Raw genomic sequence first — 18,921 nt, forward strand, 5'->3', positions numbered from 1 at the left:
AACCCAGAAAGAATAGTCCTGATAACACTTTATTGAGCAAACTTAACAAAAACAGTGTATAATTTGAACAAAATGCTACAGAGGTGCCTTGTCTTTCTTGGCTCAGGCCTTCTACATAGCAGGAAAACTTTTAACCAAACATATGAAGGAAAAACTTTCTCAGAACTGCACAGCCAATCAAAGCATGTGCTACCTCAGTGAAGATCATGCTACTATGCCCGATTGCTAAGCAACATCTCCAACTACACCCTCTTGGCTAGTTCCCATAATAAAATGCATTTTTTGTATGGCATTTTCACTAATATATGCATTTTTATACACATTTCCCACTAATATATGCCTTTTCATACATATCGTTTGGCTGGAGAACTGCATTGCAAAATTCAGAGAAGAGTGAATTTTGTAGGGTGGCTGTGTTTTGATTTGTATTGTTTAGGAAAGTGTGAATTTGGTACATTCACCTTTAAAGGTGAACTGAATCAACTTTCTCCCCCATCCCAAAGCACACATTAGAGATTGACACACATACATACAAACAGAGAGAGAGGTGCAAATATCTAGTGGTTATGGCTTTTCTGTCTTGTGAATTCATAGAATTATAGAATCATAGAATTGTAGCATTAGAAGGGACAGCGAGAGTCATCTAGTCCAACCCCCTGCAATGCAGGAATCTTTTGCCCAACATGGGGCTCGAATCCCAAACCCTGAGATTAAGAGTCACATTCTCTACCAACTGAGCTATCCCCTGAAATATGTTATTCCTTGAACCTTAATCAATGTAAAGGGCTGCAGTCACTCACATTTGTCCCTTGATGGTAGGGTACCTGTCTTGCATGGTTCCCAGGTTCAATCCCCTGCAGGTAGGACTGGGAGAGAACCCTGTATAAAATCCAGGAGAGCCTCTGCTAGTCAGTGCATACAATACTGAGCTAGATGGACCAGTGGCCTGACTCAGCATAGGGCAGCTTCCTCTGTCCTTGCAATGGGCATGGTGGTTCGAATGGCACGCCCCTGCCCCAAATAGCTTACAACTGGTGGCTTGGCAACAGAGCGGCTGGGGAGAAGAGCCTCAATAAGCTTGGACAAGTATGAGCGGGCTTTGTTTTGTCCAGCTCCCAAGCAGAACGGTTTTCGCTACAGCAGCCACGCAGCAGGGATCGAGTTTGGCCTGAGCCTGACAATGGAGCTGATAAGCACAGGAACCACGTAAGGGGAGTCAGAGCAGAAAGGAATGTCCGCAGAAGGGCCAAGATGCGTTACCATCTGTTCCTCCCTATTTGTAATGGGGACACCGTCCAAAAGGAAACGGTGGCGGAGAGAAGCAACAGGGAGTCGTTCCAAGGAGTCGGTTCTGTAGCTGCAGCTGCAATGCCTAAGCAGCCTCAAATACCTAGGGACCTCAGCTGGGAGGAAAGTGCTGAGGAAAGGTTATAGGGAGCTATGGATAACCCCACCTCCTAATGCCCTTTTAGCTCTGAAACCCTGCAAACATGCCAATCTTTCCTTGGAAGGAAGGTGCTCCGCAATTCTGATAAAAGTTGTTTTTTTGTCTCGACCTTCCCCTTGCTCAAAGCTCTGGGATCTCTTGAGAAACAAAGCGACTGTATGCAGCACATAAAATCTGCCCCCGAATAACCCCTCTGCCGAAATGTATCTGGGGGTGGGGAATAATTCCCCCACCCCAATGAATCCTAACCTCCAGATTCCCAGAGGGTAAATATATATCTAGCTTTTGTGGAACCTGGAATATACGTACACTATGCTTCTCATTTTTTCTTTCTGAGAAACTAGCTTGCTCTCCCTGCTCCCCGCCCCCCCATAACCTGTCTACTCCCCTCCCAAAGAAAATTCTATAATAGTAATAATAATTTATTATTTATACCCCGCTCATCTGGCCGGGCCTCCCCAGCCTCTCTGGGCGGCTACCAACAGGGTATTAAAAACACAATAAAACATCAAACATTAGAAGCATCCCTAAACAGGGCTGCCTTCAGATGTCTTCTAAAAGTCAGATAGTTGCATCATTTCCTTGGCATCTGGTGGGAGGGCGTTCCACAGGGCAGGTGCCACTACCAAGAAGGCCATCTGCCTATGTCTCTTATGATTTTATTGTGTTATTTCCAGTTTCTGTTCCTCAATAACTGAAACTTTGACATGCAGAGGGAAAGGCTGTTGCTTACTCAGTGACTAGAAAACTGAACTCTACATGTGCTCAGAAATACTCCTTCTCTAGGGTGGTGGCTTGGTACTGAAACAGGGCTGTGAGCCACAGTAAGCCACAGAAGAGCCGTAGCTCAAGGTTAGAATGTCTGCTTTGCACACAGGTGGTCCCAGGTTCAGTCCCAAGCATCTCCAGGAAGGGCTGGGATTATTCTCCCTCTGAAACCCTGGGAAGCCACTGCCAGTCAGTGTAGCGACAATACTGAGCTAGTATAAAGCAGCTTCTGGTGTAGCTATAATCTTAGGCTGTTGTTAACAGCAACTTGCTGAAGTTGGGAAGCAACACAGAGATTTGGATTTTTATCTTGTTGGACAGAGTTGTAGAAGTTCTAATTTTCCTCCCCTAACTCCTGGCCAAGTCTCCGCTGATAACCTAAACACATGCTCATAGCTACAATTTAAAGAACACACATATTTGCATGTTATTGTTATACAGGAACCAAACCGAGGGGGGATTTAAAGCTAGGAAATGGGAAATTCAGGTTACTAAAGTAAGACCATCTGCTGAAGAAAGAAAGAAAGAAAGAAAGAAAGAAAGAAAGAAAGAAAGAAAGAAAGCTGGCCCTAGAGTCCCCACGAGAATGGAAAGAGTTTTCTATGGGGTTACACAATAGTTTGTGGGGACACCCTTTTTTCTGGAAAGTGCAGATAGTTGGCACCTGAAGTACATATCTCAACAGAACAGGGGCCGGGAAGAGGATGGGCAAAGCTCCCAAATTCACACTTCCCAAAGCAACAAGCAAAACAAAACATAACCGTCCTTCAAAATAGGTGCTTCTTCAAATTCTGGGACTGTTCTCCAACCAAAAACTGCACAAAAAATGCATATAGTTGTGGAAATGATAGTATATAAAAAAAATACCCCTACATTTTTATTAGGGGAAATATTGCTTGAAAACATGCAAAATCGCATATTTGAAGACATGGCTTCCAAATTTTCATGCGTTTTAGTTTGGAGTTTTTAAACAATCTGCAAGATTGACTTGGAAATGGGATGAAGTGAATTTCATTGGGGGGGGGAGGAGAGAGAACGAAGAAAAAATGAATCGGCCAGATTCACCCATCCTTAACAAGGACAAATGATACAAACCTATGTGCATATGCAAATCTACAAATCAATCACTGCCAGGTGCACACAGGATATTGTACAGTTCTGGACCCTCCATCTAAAAACAGACAGACAGACAGACAGACAATCAAACTGTGCTTCATGCAAGCTGCAAAGCCAACAAATCCCACAATGTTAGCAAAAGAAAGAGAACTTCTAGATGTACATGGTGGACACATTAACACTGCATGGCCTCAGCCTGAACGATGGCCGCATTATTGCTTAGCTTCAGGAAATGAAGATCTTCTGAGCAAAGCACCATTAACAGCCACCTTGGAAACAGCATCGTTTAATTTGTATCAGAGCAGCTGATGAAGGCAGAAGCTGAAACAGTTTTGCTACATAAATTAAAAACACTTTGCTTTGTTAATCACAGTAATGCACACATACACACACTTTACAGTTGGGGAGGGGGATGCAGAAAAAGGCAGGCAATGCCAGGCAACGTTTAAAGCCCTTTTAGTATAGCAAAAACAGGACAGGTTATAAAATTATGCATGAGGGGGGGAAACTGGATAGAGAGAAGTTTTTGTCCCTTTCTTGTAATACTATTTATACTTAACTTAAGAGTCTTTATATAGGGCACTTAATGACATTCTTCTCTGGGCAGCTCAGAACACAAAAAGAAGGGTCTCTTTAGTGATTCAGGAGACGGAAACTCCTCCTGTCTACAAATTGCTCTCTGGTGAAGGACACATCTCTATGCAACTAGCAAGAGGGCAATTTTATTTCTTTATGATGTTTCAGTGGTAAATAATTACCACGGATAATGCTGAGGTGGCCGTAGCTGCGCACTGCCAGCCATCCAGGGCGGGGCGCAACTCTCCCCCATGCCGCTGTAGGAGAGCAATCCCCACAGAGGCTTGGGAGTGAAGTTGCGCCCCTCCCAAGCCTCCGCGGAGGAGAGTGGAGCTTCCTTCCCAAGCCTCCTCAGGAGGAGAGCACAGCTTCCCTCCTATCCCTCCTCAGGAGGAGAGCAATCCTCGCAGAGGCTTGGGAGTGAAGTTGCGCCCCTCCCATGCCTCCTTGGGAGGAGAGCGCAGCTTTCTTCCCAAGCCTCTGTGGGGATCACTCTCCTCCCAAGGAGGCTTGGAGGGGAAGTTGCATGCACGCCAGCCTTATGGTTGGCGGGGCGCAGCTGGTGGGTGTGCAGGGAAAGGGGAGGCCGCCGGCAAAGCCGCGCATCCCCCCCACTTGTTGGGGCGCCCCTGAGAGGCCAGCGCCCTGGCGCAATGCACCACTAAACCCTATGGGAAAGACGGCTCTGGGTTGAGCATCTGCCTTGCATGCAGAAGGGGCCAGGTTCGATCCTCAGTATCTCCAGGTGGAGTATAGAAAATATGGAGCAAGATGGACTAGGGATCGGGCACACTATAAGGCAGATTCCTATGTAGCTAATAAAACAGAATTTTAAAACACAGTAATGTGAAAGCACAGTAATGTGATCAGCATGAGATTCGGGGCTGACGAAAAGAAGCATGGTGTGCCAAAATTAAGCTATGGAACTCAGTACTAATCACAAGTTGTATGCATGCTCCTGTTTACTCTGCATCCAGTGTGCTCCCACCACTGGTTTAGGAGACTGTGTACACATGATCATGCCACAATGCATGTCTATACTGTCATTTCCTATGAAATGCTACATTTGAGGTATTTTCCCTTAAAACCGGATTTGATCCAAATTGAGAAAAAGAATGACCAGGCTGTGTTTTAAGGGCACAATGTGCATTTTAAGCTAGTAATAAAAGGCATGATAGCTATAAGCAGCAGCAAGCAACTAGTTTCCAGTTTGGCTAAGCAGAGGAGTTCTGAGAAGGCCATAAGCAGGGCAGGAAGGCAACAGCCCTTTTTTCTATTGCAGCTCCCTAGCAACAAGTACTCAGGTAGGCTGCTCCTGAACTTGGAGTTTCCACATAGCCATCTTGGCTTGTTCCCCACTGACAACCTTCATGAATTGCTCTAATCCCTCTTTAGAGGCTTTTAAGACATCACCCCCAAATCAGCTGAGGTTCTGCATTGGAAGTTCCTCTCCCTTGCCCCACCTTGTCCTTCCAAGGCATGCAGAGGTCTCAAGGCTCCACTTGACAGCCCATTGTTCATGGCTGAGCTATTTGGCAGAGACACACACCTGGGGAGGCAATGCTGTTTCCTCACATTGTCCCGAGGAAAACAGACAGAGCAAAATTGGAAAAACAGAGTGACTCCCACCAGGAACAAGACTGGAAAAGGGGCAGATTTGTAGAATGGGGATTTGTAACTTTTTCCTTTACTCTTTCAGCTACGTGACCTGAATGGCTTGGAGTACTTCCCTTTGGAAGCCTCCATATTTTCAGTAGACCATGATTTAAACAAAACAAACAAATAAAAAAAAACCCAGACATTAGCTCTGAAATTTGAGAAAGAGGATAAAACTTATCAGATACTGATTAGAAGGATCAGCGTCACACGAACCCTAATCCGCTTAATAATATTTGTAGAAATGGACTTTTATTTGCTTTGGCCAAAGGTTTTATATTTTCTTCTAGTTTTTCCTGATCAAATTAGCATCATTCAGCACTCAGGCTCTGTGTTGGCCCCTAATTAACAAGGTGGAGAAAGACCTCTGTAAAAAGATAATAGATTGAGGAGCGAGAGGGAGTAACAAGGCATGTATTTTTTTGTGTGGAAAGACTGAGTTCATTTCAGCTCAGATACTCAAAACAAGGTCCTGGGCTCTTTGAGCACAGGTGTTATATGCTGACAAGGCCTCATTCCTGTCAGCAATCGTGCTGCAGCATTCTGCACTAACTGCAGCCCCTGGATGAAGCATTAGGGAAACCACACAGAAAGTGCATTGCAGTACATAATCCAGTCTTGAACTAGCCAATGCATGAATAAGAATGGCTTTGCAAAAAATAAATAAATGTGAGTTTTAAGCAAAATTGTGCACAACAGTGTTTATATTAGAGTGTCAGACTAGGACCTGGGAGACCAGGGTTCAAATAACCACCCAAGCCATTGAATTGTAGTAGAAAACACACACACACACACACACACAGAGAGAGAGAGAGAGAGAGAGAGAGAGAGAGAGAGAGAGAGAGAGAGCCCTCTTGCCCTCCAGAATGTAGGCACTTGCATTAACCACTTAGACCCCACAGTTTTAAACAGAATCTCTTTTCCATCCCCTCCAGTTTCAGGCTAACTCAAATGCTGACATTGCAGAAACAAGACGCCCTAGGAGAGCTCATCTCACTGAATTATTGAGTGAGATCAAAATTCTGCTGACTGGGGAAATGTTATTTTGCTGCTCCGGTGGCGACCTTTAAAGGACCTCTCCTTTGCAAAGGAGGCACATTGGGATGATATTGGGATGGTGCACGGCCAGGGTTCAAGGTTCAAGGGGGAACCACAGCACAGACCAATTCCAGTTTTAAAAAACCAGATTTTTGGAATATTTATAACGACTTTTGGGGAGTTGGAAAAGGTTCTATAAAGGGCAACCCAAATGATCAAGAGGGTGGAAGAACTCTACCATGAGGAAAACTTGCAACGTTTAGAACTTTTCAGATTAGAGAAAAGTCAAGGAAGAGGTGACATGATGAAAGTCTATAAAATTATACACAGCAGGGAGAAAGTAGACAGAAAAAAGTTTTTCTCCCTCTCTCTCCCTAGAACTTAGGGACGTCCAATGAAGCTGAATGTTGGAAGATTCAGCAAAGATAAAAGAAAGTACTTCTACATGAGGCTATGAAGCTCGCTCCCTCTGGAGGCAGTGATGGACACCAATTTGGATGGCCTCAAAAGAAGATTGGACAAATTCATGGAGGAAGCAGGGGAAAGTTATCTTGTGCTCAGGTCCTGGTTGTGGATTTCCCACAGGCTTCTGGGTGGCCACTGTGAGAAGAGGATGCTGGACTAGATGGACCAAATGGCCTGATCCAGCAGGGCTCTTCTGATGTTCTTAAATTAAATCCATTTATGACGTTTGCATCACACTTTTCCCCTGAGGAACTCAAGGGAACATACAGTGGTGCCCCGCTAGACAAATGCCTCGCTAGACGAAAAACTCGCTAGACGAAAGGCATTCACTAGCGGAAGGCTGCCCCGCAAGACGAAAAAGTCAATGGGGCTGCCCCGCAAGACGGGGGGGGGGAATTTTTTCCGCGAAAACTGCTATTTTACATTGGTGCTTCGCAAAATGAAAAAATTGCTATACGAAGACACTCGCAGAACAAATTATTTTCGTCTTGCGAGGCACCACTGTATATGGTTCTCTCTGCTATTTTCATCCTCACAACAAGCTTGCAGGAGAGGTTAGTTGCAGACAGAATGGCTCCCTATAACCAATACTCAGGATGTGGGTACCATTGCTTAGGGAACCTAGGGCTGCCATACGTCCGGACATCGCCGGGATTCGTCTCTTGAAAATGGCATCCGGGAGGAGTTTTTGAAAAGCCGGCTAAAATGCCCTTGAACACCGAGGCATATGGCAGCCCATTTCCTAAAGCATAGGTTAAAAAAAAACCCACCCTTCTGATCACTGAAAAACAGCCTAATGAGGTTCTGAGCATGCTCAGTGGCTGTGGAATGTGGGCTGATTGTTGTCAGGGGGAAGGACAGAAAACGAGGTTGGGGAGATGAAATGGAGTATTCAGGAGGAAGGCAGCACTGACTGAGTGGAACAGTGAACTCCAGCACCCCATACAACATATATTTGTTTAAATATTTGTTTAAAAACAACTTCTATATTTCAGATGCCAAACTATCACAGAGCCACTTGGGGCTTGGCAATAAGGGTTCTAGAAAGATACTGTCAGTTATGAGGAAACTGCTGCAGTTTCCATTTGTGTCCCCCACTTTTGCAATATTACAGAAGATACTGACTGAGAAATTATCTGTTTTTCAAAGGTGCAAAGTTTCTGTTCTCATTTTAATTACAATTCTTCTCCTTTGTTTCTACTCATATGTGTCATGACTTATAAATATATATATATTTTTAATTGACTCCCCACCCCAAAGAGTTAATTGTCTAAAAGCTGTTATGATCTCTCTTACAGAAGGAAGCCACTGGTGCTATCTGTCGCAGCGGTGTCAAAACCAACACTGTCTAGGTAATTCATAGCAGATTTTAAAAGAAAACACAAACCTCTCAATGATCTTATAGTGTGCTTAAGTCAGTGTTGGGTTGGGGTCAGGGTGGTGAGCCCATTCTTGGCAGCAGGCCAAGATTGCTCATCCGTGTACCAAAAAGAAGACAAGAGATCAATATTGAAAGGAGAATGGCTGGAAGTAGGAACCAAAGTGTAACAGGGGTGATTGCATGGAGGGAAGCAGTTCTGGGGAACACTTAGAGTGGCCACCACTTTGATGCCATTGTAAGAGATGCACATTCACATAAAACTCTTTTGCTCTATACTCTAAATGGGAAATGTACATCACTGATAAAGTCTGCAGTAGCTTGCCTATCCAGCCCCTCTGCTACATAAATGGGTCTCCAAACAACAAACTACGGTTCCCAGGATTCTTTGTTGGAAGCCATGACTGTTTATAAATTGGTTTGGTACTGCTTTAAATGTCTAGTGCAGATGGGGCCACAGATAAGTCAGCAAAAAGAGAACAATTATGCTAAAGCCTTTTGAAGCAGCCAGGTTTTTAACCAACCACCTTAGACAATACAGTGATGACATGTACTAGCCTTCCCAAGCTGGTTATTCTAGATGTCATTGGACTAAGACTCCTATCAGCCCTGGCCAGCATGGCTGATGGTGGTCAGGATGACGGTAATTGTAGCCCAACTATTCTGGAGAGCACAAGGCTGGCATCTGCATTCCTAAGGCTGGCTAATATTTCAAAAAGCCTGGTTTGTAGAGAGCCTGATTCATTCAGTGGCACAACTTTCTCCAACCTTTCACCCCCATTGAAACAATCTTGCCCTCTTGCCCATGACACCTTCGACAGAACCACGCCACTGGGAACAGGAATTCGAGGTGTGTGGAAAAAGTCAACAGTCTCCTATCAACATCCTCACCAACGATGTGAAATACGACTGGGACCTCAAGCCATTCAAGTTTGAAAAATACAACACCAAGCCAGAAAAACTCTGGAGATTAGTAAATAATGGCCATACAGGTGAGAGGCGGAATTTTTATAAGATATAACCTATTGGCTTGTGTATTGCAAGAGTAAGCAGTGTGGTGTCCTTAAAGTGTCCCCGTGGGACTGCACCTCCCATCAGTCAAAGACAGGATCAGGACCGACCTACCCATGAAGCCAGATGAGGCAACTGCCTCAGGCGGCAGGATCCACAGGGGCAGCAGATTGGGATGCAGATCATTCTTCCCCATCACCCTTGTGCTCAATGTAGATCTTCACTCACCCCTTCTTCATTGCAGGGGAGGGGAGCACCATTCTGAAGTTTACCTCAGGTGCAAAGATGTCTTGGGCCGGCCCTGGCCAATATGGCCAATGACCAGGGAAGATGGGAACATCTGGAGGGCCACAGGTTGACCACTTCTCTTTTAGCAGATTCAGGTGGCCTTGGCAGCCACCCTCTCTCAGGAGCCATTCCCTCCTATGGAGGAATGGGGGTACCTGCCAATTTTGGCTTCTCTCTGTTTCAAGCTTAAGTTTGGTTCTCCACATATCCCCATCAGTTGGAGTTTTGTGTTGTTGTTTTTAAAGTCCCCCTGGAATGTCATCAACATTTTAATGTGACTTTCTCCTGATATGCACGTATTCCTCCTAATACACCCACACACTCTTTCAGAAAGTGCAGATATGGTAAGTTCATCCCACCCTATTCCTGTGACTGTGATTTCTTTTAAATGTTTTCATTCTGGATTTTAAATTAATGAAACCTGCCATGAGACCCACTGCTGCTGTTAGTAGTAGTAGTAGTAGTAGTAGTAGTACTGGTAGCAGCAGCAGTAGTAGTAGTAATAGCAGCAAATAGCAAGAATTATTAATTGTAATAAGAATATTACAACAAACTGATCTGAATTTATCCCCCATCACTACTCTTATATGAAAGAGAAGAGTTGTTGCCACTGGCACTTTTTAGGAGTCTCTGTATTAAAAAGAACTTCACACTTTCTAAAAACATTGTGTGAACTGAAACACAGCTGTCCTTTCAAATTCATGCATATCCAGTCTGTAGAGCAGGGGTAGGCAACCTAGGGCCCGGGGGCCAAGATGCGGCCCAATCGTCTTCTCAATCTGGCCTGTGGACGGTCCAGGAATCAGCGTGTTTTTACATGAGCAAAATGTGTCCTTTAATTTTAAATGCATCTCTGGGTTAGTTGTGGGGCATAGGAATTCGTTCATTTCCCCCCTCCCCCCCAAAAATATATAGTCGGGCCCAGCACATGGTCTGAGGGACAGTGGACTAGCCCACGGCTGAAAAAGATTGCTGACCCCTGCTGTAGAGCATGAGACTCACCCAAATTTTATGATGCAGTTTTTCAACCATTGTTGACATAAACACATTTATTTAATGTGCAAAGTGAATATCTTCATGAAAAAAACATACAAACATGCATTATATTAGGAAAAGTTAGAAAAAATCTGTATGTATGCCAGTGAAAATTGCAAGCACAAAAACGTTGATTAATTTTTGTGAGGATTTTGTTTAAAATCCCAAATTGCTGCAGAAAGGGGGACAACTGAATTTAGTATTAGAAAAATGAGCTGCAAGATTGACTGTTGCATGTAGTAATATTATTAAAACTGATAGCTTGGATGTGGTAAAGTATGCTGCAACGAAGTAACATAGTTACCAACTACTTGCTCCACACAGATCACTCTGGAAAGACACTCTGGGTTAACAAAAATATATATATAATTGATATATTCACATTGAAAACAAAGAACTCATGACTGAGTGGGATGTGAGTGTCATTTGTTCATTGTCACTGGTGTATTTGTTTTACATGAAACCAATAAAAACACTATTTTTTAAAAAAGAAAATATTAGAAAACAGATAAAATACGGGAAACAGAGAACTCTGGTGTGTGGCATCTGGGCATGGCTTGGCCAAAATGGCCTGGAGGTGGCAAAGGAGGTCTGTGGGGTGGAGGTTCCCCCGCAACCCCCGGTTTATAACACGTTTTTGAAATAATGAATGACCTGAAAGGGCGCTTCTTTTTCCCCTCCCTCAGTCCAAGTGCAGCTTGATGGGACAGCAACGATCGAGTCGGGTGGCCTCCAGGGGAAATACAAGGCCATGCAGTTCCACTTCCACTGGGGAGACAGCGAAGGGAAGAATAGCAGGGTGAGCCCTGGATCGGAGCACAGCATTGACGGGCAGAGATATGCCATGGAGGTAAAAACAAAAAAGTCATGCAGGGATTCACAACATGTCCAGAAAACCCTTGGCCCAGGGCCCCCCATCCCATAGCTCTGCAGACACCCACAAAGAAAGCCTTGCCCACTCACTTCCAACACAAGGATTGTTCTGGACAAATGTGCCAAGTATGCACTTGAGGAAACTTGCATGGAGCATTCACACATGCAATAATTTTTAGCATCCTTGCTATGCATTGGAGAAGCTTAAATACTGAATTTGAAAACTGAATTAATGTTGCTGTGGTATGGGAACTGGGCAAACTTGCAAACTTATATACCGGTAAGAATGGAGTGGGAGAAACAGACCAACCAACAAACCCAGAATGGTTTTATTAGTCACTGATCTCCTGGTTTAAAGTTTTGTAATCCTAGGGTGATATCTAAGTATGGCTAATGTTGGATTAGACCAGATGAAATTAACGGTCTTGTCAAACACAGGTCCATGAATTTCAGTGTATCTACTCTTAAGATGAATGCAACGTCCTCCTTCTTCCTATTATTATTAGTAGTATCTCACCTTTTATCGAAGGAGCTCAAGGCGGTGTAAACACCTTGCCCCTTCCCTGTTTTATCCTCACGACAACCCTGTGAGGTATGTCAGGCTAAGAGAGAGTGACTGTACCAAGGTGACAATCCAATGGGTTTCATGGCTGCATGGGGATTTGAATTCTGGTCTCCCAGGTCCTAGTCTCACACCCTACCCGCGTTGCCTCTCAATGGGTCTGCTCAGAGTTTCTTGCTTCCAGATCTGAAAGTTTGTTTCAGATAATATACAAGTATCCTCACTTATATCGTATATGGCTTACATGCAAATACATGTTTATTTTCCTTTAAGGTTTTATCCTTATCAGTGTTCATTTCTTAGTTATCTTGTTTCTTCTTTAAAAGTTAAACATTTGTAATCACAGTACTGTAGAAAAAGGTCTCAGTCTCTCTCCACCTGCCTCCCCCCATAGCTTCATATCGTCCACATCAAGGAAAACATTCCCACCATAGAGGAGGCGCTCTCCAAAAATGGCGTAGCAGTGCTGGGCTTCTTTATAAAGGTATGGAAGGGATTTGGGGTCACTTTAAAACTGGCAAAGCAACTAGAATCGGTTTGGGCTGTGAGAATCATGGGGGCCATTTCACACTTTCTGGTGTGTTTGCAAGATAAATTTCTACTATCCATGGGGGAAATGCTGACATGTGGCTCTTGGGAGATTGCCCAGAAGGGAAAGTGGTCATTGGGCTGAAAAACGGTCGTCCCCGCCCCCAAATCCCTGCTCTAGGAAATAGTACAGAGTTAAAAAGGGGCATTAAAATTGTACCTTTAAAAAAAATGTCTTGTTTCAGGTTGGCAAAGAAAATGACTTCTACGAACCTTTCATTTCAAAGTTAAAAGATATTCCTTTCAAAGGTAAGACTTAATGGAAACTTTATCTTTAAAACAGCAGCAGCAACACTCAACTCTTTGATCCATAAACAAGGTCAGAAAACTTCATGTTTACTTGACTTTAGTCTGGCTGTTAGCACCTGAGGTATATGTTTTCTGGGACCCACCTTATTTTTGTGATTGTAAGTTGTCATAAACTGTTTTAAACATTGTTTTCATTGTTGCAAGCTGCCCCAGGACCTTACAGTGAAGACAGGACATTAAAATAAAATATAATAGTAGCAGCATCACAGGGCGATGTAAATACATAAGGACACTTCCCTCCACAAGTTCTGATCATTGATCCATTGAGCCCGGTGCTATTTACTCTACAGAAGACTTGCTGCTTAGTGGGAGAATAGCTGCTTTACATGCAGAAGGCTCTGGGTTCAATCCCTGGGCAACTCTAACAAAGCTAGGAACATGCTCTGTCAGCTCAGGAAAGCCACTGCCAGTCAGTGCAGACCAGTAATAGAGAACCTTAGGTTCGGGGACCAAATGTGCCCCCCACCAGCCTCTCCGTCTGCTCCTCAGAACTTTCCCTATCACTGGCCTTGATTCAAACAAAAAATGCTTTTGCCTGGCTGGAGTGTGTTCTTTGAACTCTAATGATGTTGGGGTTTTTGTTTGTTTGTCTGGATGGAAAATGCAGAAGGCTGCAAAAGGGTATGCAGAAAGTAGCCTATTGTGCACATAATAAAATTGTACTTTAATTGCCCTACCCATTTTGCACTGACTGCATGCTACTGGCAGAAAGTTTCCCAGAAGGAAATGTGGCCCTCAGACTGAAAAAAAAGTTCCTCTATCCGTGGTCTGCAGAAAATACTGAGTGAACTAGATAGACCAATGGCAGCTTCCTGGGTCCTCCAGAATCTCAGGCAAAGGTCATTCCTATCATGTTAACTTTGGTTATCTTTAAAAAAAAACACAAAAAACCTGGAGATAGCAGGGATTGAACCTGGGACCTGTTGCATGCAAAGCAGGTGTTTTACCACTGAGCTAGTCTCTCTCCAGCTTCCTCATGGCCTTAAGCACCTTCTCATGTGCATGGCTGATTATGGATGGATGGTTCTGTCCATTTCAGTTATTCTCAGTGTCTCATTTTGCCAATCTTAAATACAGTTCTCCGCATTTTCTATAGCAAGATGCAGATATACAGGATACATGCAAAGTTTGGCTAATAAATGCATTTTTGTATGCAGTTTTGGCTAATGTACACCTTTTTGCAAGCATTTTATCTTAATGCAGAGCACTTTTATAAACTATCTTAACTAGCATACTCATTTTTATGTACTTTTCTATGTATTTTTGTACTATTCTACGTATTTTTGTAAAGAGTCAGAGAACTGCATCACAAAATTTGGATTAGTGCAAATTCTGAAGGCTGGCTGTGTTTCAGTTCTTGTATTGCTTCAGAATAGTGCAAATGTGATTGCTTCAACTTAAAATGCGAAATAAATCAAATTCCCTCCCCCCAATCCGTTACTGCTCATGCATCTCAACAGATCCTCAGAAATACCACTCCTAACAAGGAAAAGATACAGTAATCATCTGAATTCCATTTGCTGGGGGACAGAGCAGACAGTGGAGGATAGGGCCATTGAGTCCACCTTGTAGATTTCCTAAGAGGCATGTGGTTTGCCACCCACATCTCACAGAGCTTTTCTTAAAGTCTTCCTTAAACTGCTTTTGAAAGATACCAGCATCAATAAGCTTACAGAACTGAAGGCAATTGCCAGAATGACGATCAGAAAGATGTGCCTTGCATGAAACAATAATTCCTCTCTAATCTCTTTAGGCAACACAACTGATATGGGGGCTTTGTGCCTGGAAGCCCTCATCCCTAAAAAGTCAGCCCTCGACAGCTTTTATCGGTACACCGGCTCACTGACCACACCTGGGTGCAATGAGGGAGTCACCTGGACTTTGTTTGAGACACCTATTGAACTGAGTCTCCTGCAGGTGAGACAAAGCACAAGAGAAAAGCACAAGAGATGGGGCTTTACAAAAGGCATATTCAACCCTAACATGCTTAAAGCCTCATCATTCAGTTCACCTAAACACTTCTTCAGAGTTTATTGTTTCTTTAATTATTTTTGGGCAATTTAACAGAGCCATTGTGCTAGTAGGTAACAGCTGCACTTGATGCACTTCAATGTAGTTTAGTGCTGTCCACTTAATTCTAATGCCCTCCCTTGGGCTCTCTCTTTCAGAATTTTGGCTATAGAAATGAATAGTCCTGCAAGGTGGCCCTGGGTTTCATCCCAGGGCGAGTACTTCTTTTTATTCAGGAAAAGGGAAAGAAAAGTCGAGAATGTTGAGGAAGGCTTTTGCTATGAATGCTGGGATCAATGCAGGCTGGATTAGGAGTAGAGTGGCACCCCCACACCCCATCCCCATTTACCAGACAAAATGAGACAGGCACATGGCATGATAATGTTTAGGCACCTACTAAATATGTTGTTGTTTCAGAAGCTTTCCCCAGAGGTGTAACCCAGACATTTATGGAAGATCAGTTTTGAAGTTGATGAGTGTTTTCATTGGTTTAAGAGTTTATTTGAATGGTTTTATTGCTTTAGTTTACTGAACTCATTCTTCATTTCTTAGAATTTGTGTTCCTGTGTTTCATTTGGCTTTTACCCTGGTACACCGTTTCATTGGCTTTATAACATGAAAGTTGTTGTTGTTGTTGTTATTACAAACATAACCATATCTATTCAGAAGGAAATCCTATTGAATTCAGAGGTGCTTTCTCCTGGGTAAGTGGGGTTAGAATTGTAATGCTAGTCCCATTGTTTTGTTTTTCATTTTTCTAATAATGTTTCATTTTTCTGGTGTTCCACAGATCCAAGAATTCTGGATGAAGCTCTATTTTGGCACAGACAAAGATGCGCCAATGGTGGATAACTTTCGACCCACTCAGCCTATTGGTGGACGAATTGTCTACAAGTCAGACTCAAATGCACTTCTAGCTCCAGGAAAAATATTGCTACTAATACCAACAGCAACATACTTCGCTCTCACTCTCATCCAGTGAAGGGTTGGGCAGATTTTAAATGGGTTCTTAATTGCAAAGCCCCCAATCTGAAAACACGCTTGGCTCGTGTGCAGCTGATCCTCACCCACCAATGGGGGATTCTGCTGATCAGAAGAGCCTGCCACCTCACTAGCTTCCACCATGCAGAAGCAATAGCCACCTATCATAAGGCTAAAAACAAATTTGAGACCACTTCTTTGAACTGATTGAAAGATTCCTAACTGATTAATCCAACTGATTATGTGACTAAGCATGGCAGGCATGTTGGAGACTAATTTGTTAAGCGCCTAACTAATCTGGATTATTGCCTTGCGTACAAGAATTGGCATTTTACTGAATCTTTAACTATTATACGTAACAGTCACTCTGAGATGGGAAAATTTCTGATGACCTTTGGTTAACACAAAGAAACTAAGCTTGACCTTGCATCAATGCAATGTGACATTGGCCATGTATGAATGTCTCATTAAACCATAGTTTAGTGTGACAAGAAAGAATAGCAGCAAGGAGGAGTTTGGAAGTTTCTGCTACTGTTTTCCAAACCAGTAGTTAACTCTTGTTTGTTTGAAGCCATAAGTTTGAAGCTATAGGTTATGAAGCTGGCATGTTTAACATTAACATAGTTAACGTTAACATCTTAAACTGTGGTAAATAAAAACCAGAAGCAAAAACTTCTAATCTGCTCCCTATGGCCATGAGGGAGGAAAAGGGAGGAGTGTAGAAGCATGATGCAGCTCATTCTTGTCATGAAAACAATAGTTTAGCCCAGCCCCCAACCTTTGGTCACCATGTTGTTGGACCAAAACTCTCATCATCCCTCAACTGTTGGATAGATCTGGCTGGGGCTGATGGGAACTGGAGTCAAGCGGCATCTGGAGACTCAAGGGTGGGAGAAAGAGGGTTTAGCATAAGAACTGAATGTGACCATCAGCAATCACCACTGACTTTTTGCAGGGCTTTATATACCAGGAATACCTAGTCATGCTTTGGCTTTGAGGTAAAAGGTGTTGCTGCAACACACCTGTTTTGTAGGCACTATCTTCTTAAATGCCAAGGCACTGGAGCTTCACCACTGCTTTACAAGCAGACAAATGGTTTTCTTATTTGTACTTTACCCACTTAATTGTCAAAAGCTTTAATAAAGGCTGAGAAAAGTGTATGAGATAGAGCTAAATAATAATATGGAAATATTTATATATTCAAAGTCAACACAGTACTGTGGGTTGTAGCCAACTAATTGCTACTTGGAGTAGACACACTGAATATAATGGACTTAAGTTAATTGTGTGCATTAATTTCAATGGGTCTCCTCTGAGTATGTATAGAGCCCTATATATGTGTTCTTATATTATTTAAGGAGCTTTTGTTCGGGTTGAGGAATAAAACAAATAAAAGTTTGACACTGAACAAAGCTGCCTGATTTCATCCCTTTACATTCCTGTTCACCCATAGGTGTCCCGTGAAGCTTTTCCTGCCATAACATAGTGGCTGTTCTTTCAGGAGAGCCAGCGGTGAGACTTGGAAGTCCCACCTCCCTTTCCTATGGCCTGTAGAATGACTGCTGTGGGCAACAACAGGGGGGGGGCAGACGGACAGGTGAATGTGTGGTGATAGCAAGAAGGAAAAGTAGCATCGTGGGGTTCCAGGGGTTGTCAACCCCCAACTCCCATCCTGCTTGGTTGTGGGTCTCCAGCAATGCCAATCTTTGACATCTGCCTCATTCCATCTCCAGACTCATCAAATGAAAATCCATTGTGTTATGTATTGGGTTTAACACATGTTATGATTCTAACCAATCGTAGAAGCGTAGGTGGACGAAAGTTCTAATGGCAAGCTCTGTCAACTGTCAACTTCCAACTGGCAGTTCTTGTTGGGGCTTTCAGAGTGTGTTCTTGTTTAATATGGGAGTGAGTTGTTGAATAAACGAAGTTACATTGGGCTTCTGACTTTTCCTGAATATTTAACATTGGTGATGAGGATGGGATTCATGAACTCCCGCTAGATACCAGAGGCCTGAGACTGCAACGCAGCACAGCCGCCTGCGAAGCCCCGGAAACGAGACCGTGCCTGCCGCATCTTCGCAACCACCCATAATCGCACAAGCGACTACTTCAGGTCTGAGGATGGCCACCAGTCATAGTCGGCCGCCACCGGACTTCGATATGAGCCATCCTGCAGAATGGCCACAGTGGCTCCGCCGAATAAGGAGCTACGTCCGACTACAAGGCTTCACTAGGGAGGCAGACAAGGTGGATGTGCTATTGACAGAGCTTGCCATTAGAACTTTCGTCCACCTACGCTTCTACGATTGGTTAGAATCATAACATGTGTTAAACCCAATACATAACACATTGTGTACACTGACCAATGGCCTCAACAATCCATCCTTAAAGACCACTCCTTGTATCCTAAGATCAGCGATGGGGAACCTCAGGCCCAGGCCCCTCTATCTGGCCCTGGGGACTCTCTTCAGCCATACCTTCTGTTGCCAAGCCATAACAAGGCTCACTGGTCTTGCTCCACATCCTCCTTGAGTGCTTTAGCCTGCCTGAACTCTCTGATCATACCTGTCACTTGTCTGGATGGAGAATAGAAAAGGGTATGTGAGTGTAGCCTGCTTTACAAAGGAAACATTAACATTCATGGCTCCAGTACTCACTTTTGCCTCTGGGCCTTGCCCATCACTGGAAGGTTGCCCAGATGGGGATGCAGCTTTTGGCCTAAAAAAGGTTCCCCAACTCTCTGGGGCAGCAGGGAGTGAGAGGAATCCCAGATTGCCTTCAGCTGAGCATCCAACCTGAATAAAACCACGCAGAAGA

The 18,921-nt window shown here is 43.7% G+C and overlaps 1 protein-coding gene across 1 annotated transcript in view; it reads left to right on the forward strand.

Annotated features, from left to right (window-relative positions):
- CA4 (carbonic anhydrase 4) overlaps window positions 1-17,607 on the forward strand; it is a 28,924-nt gene extending 11,317 nt beyond the window's left edge. Inside the window, exons 2-8 of the mRNA XM_033172127.1 lie at window positions 8,365-8,418; window positions 9,266-9,436; window positions 11,465-11,628; window positions 12,608-12,697; window positions 12,987-13,050; window positions 14,864-15,027; window positions 15,911-17,607. Of these exons, the coding sequence (XP_033028018.1) occupies window positions 8,365-8,418; window positions 9,266-9,436; window positions 11,465-11,628; window positions 12,608-12,697; window positions 12,987-13,050; window positions 14,864-15,027; window positions 15,911-16,102 (899 nt within the window). The 3' untranslated portion in view covers window positions 16,103-17,607. The remainder of the gene's footprint in view (window positions 1-8,364; window positions 8,419-9,265; window positions 9,437-11,464; window positions 11,629-12,607; window positions 12,698-12,986; window positions 13,051-14,863; window positions 15,028-15,910) is intronic.
- Window positions 17,608-18,921: the final 1,314 nt, after the last annotated feature.

This window comes from Lacerta agilis, chromosome 15 (genome assembly GCF_009819535.1).
Source record: "Lacerta agilis isolate rLacAgi1 chromosome 15, rLacAgi1.pri, whole genome shotgun sequence".
NCBI classification, from domain to species: Eukaryota; Metazoa; Chordata; class Lepidosauria; order Squamata; family Lacertidae; genus Lacerta; species Lacerta agilis.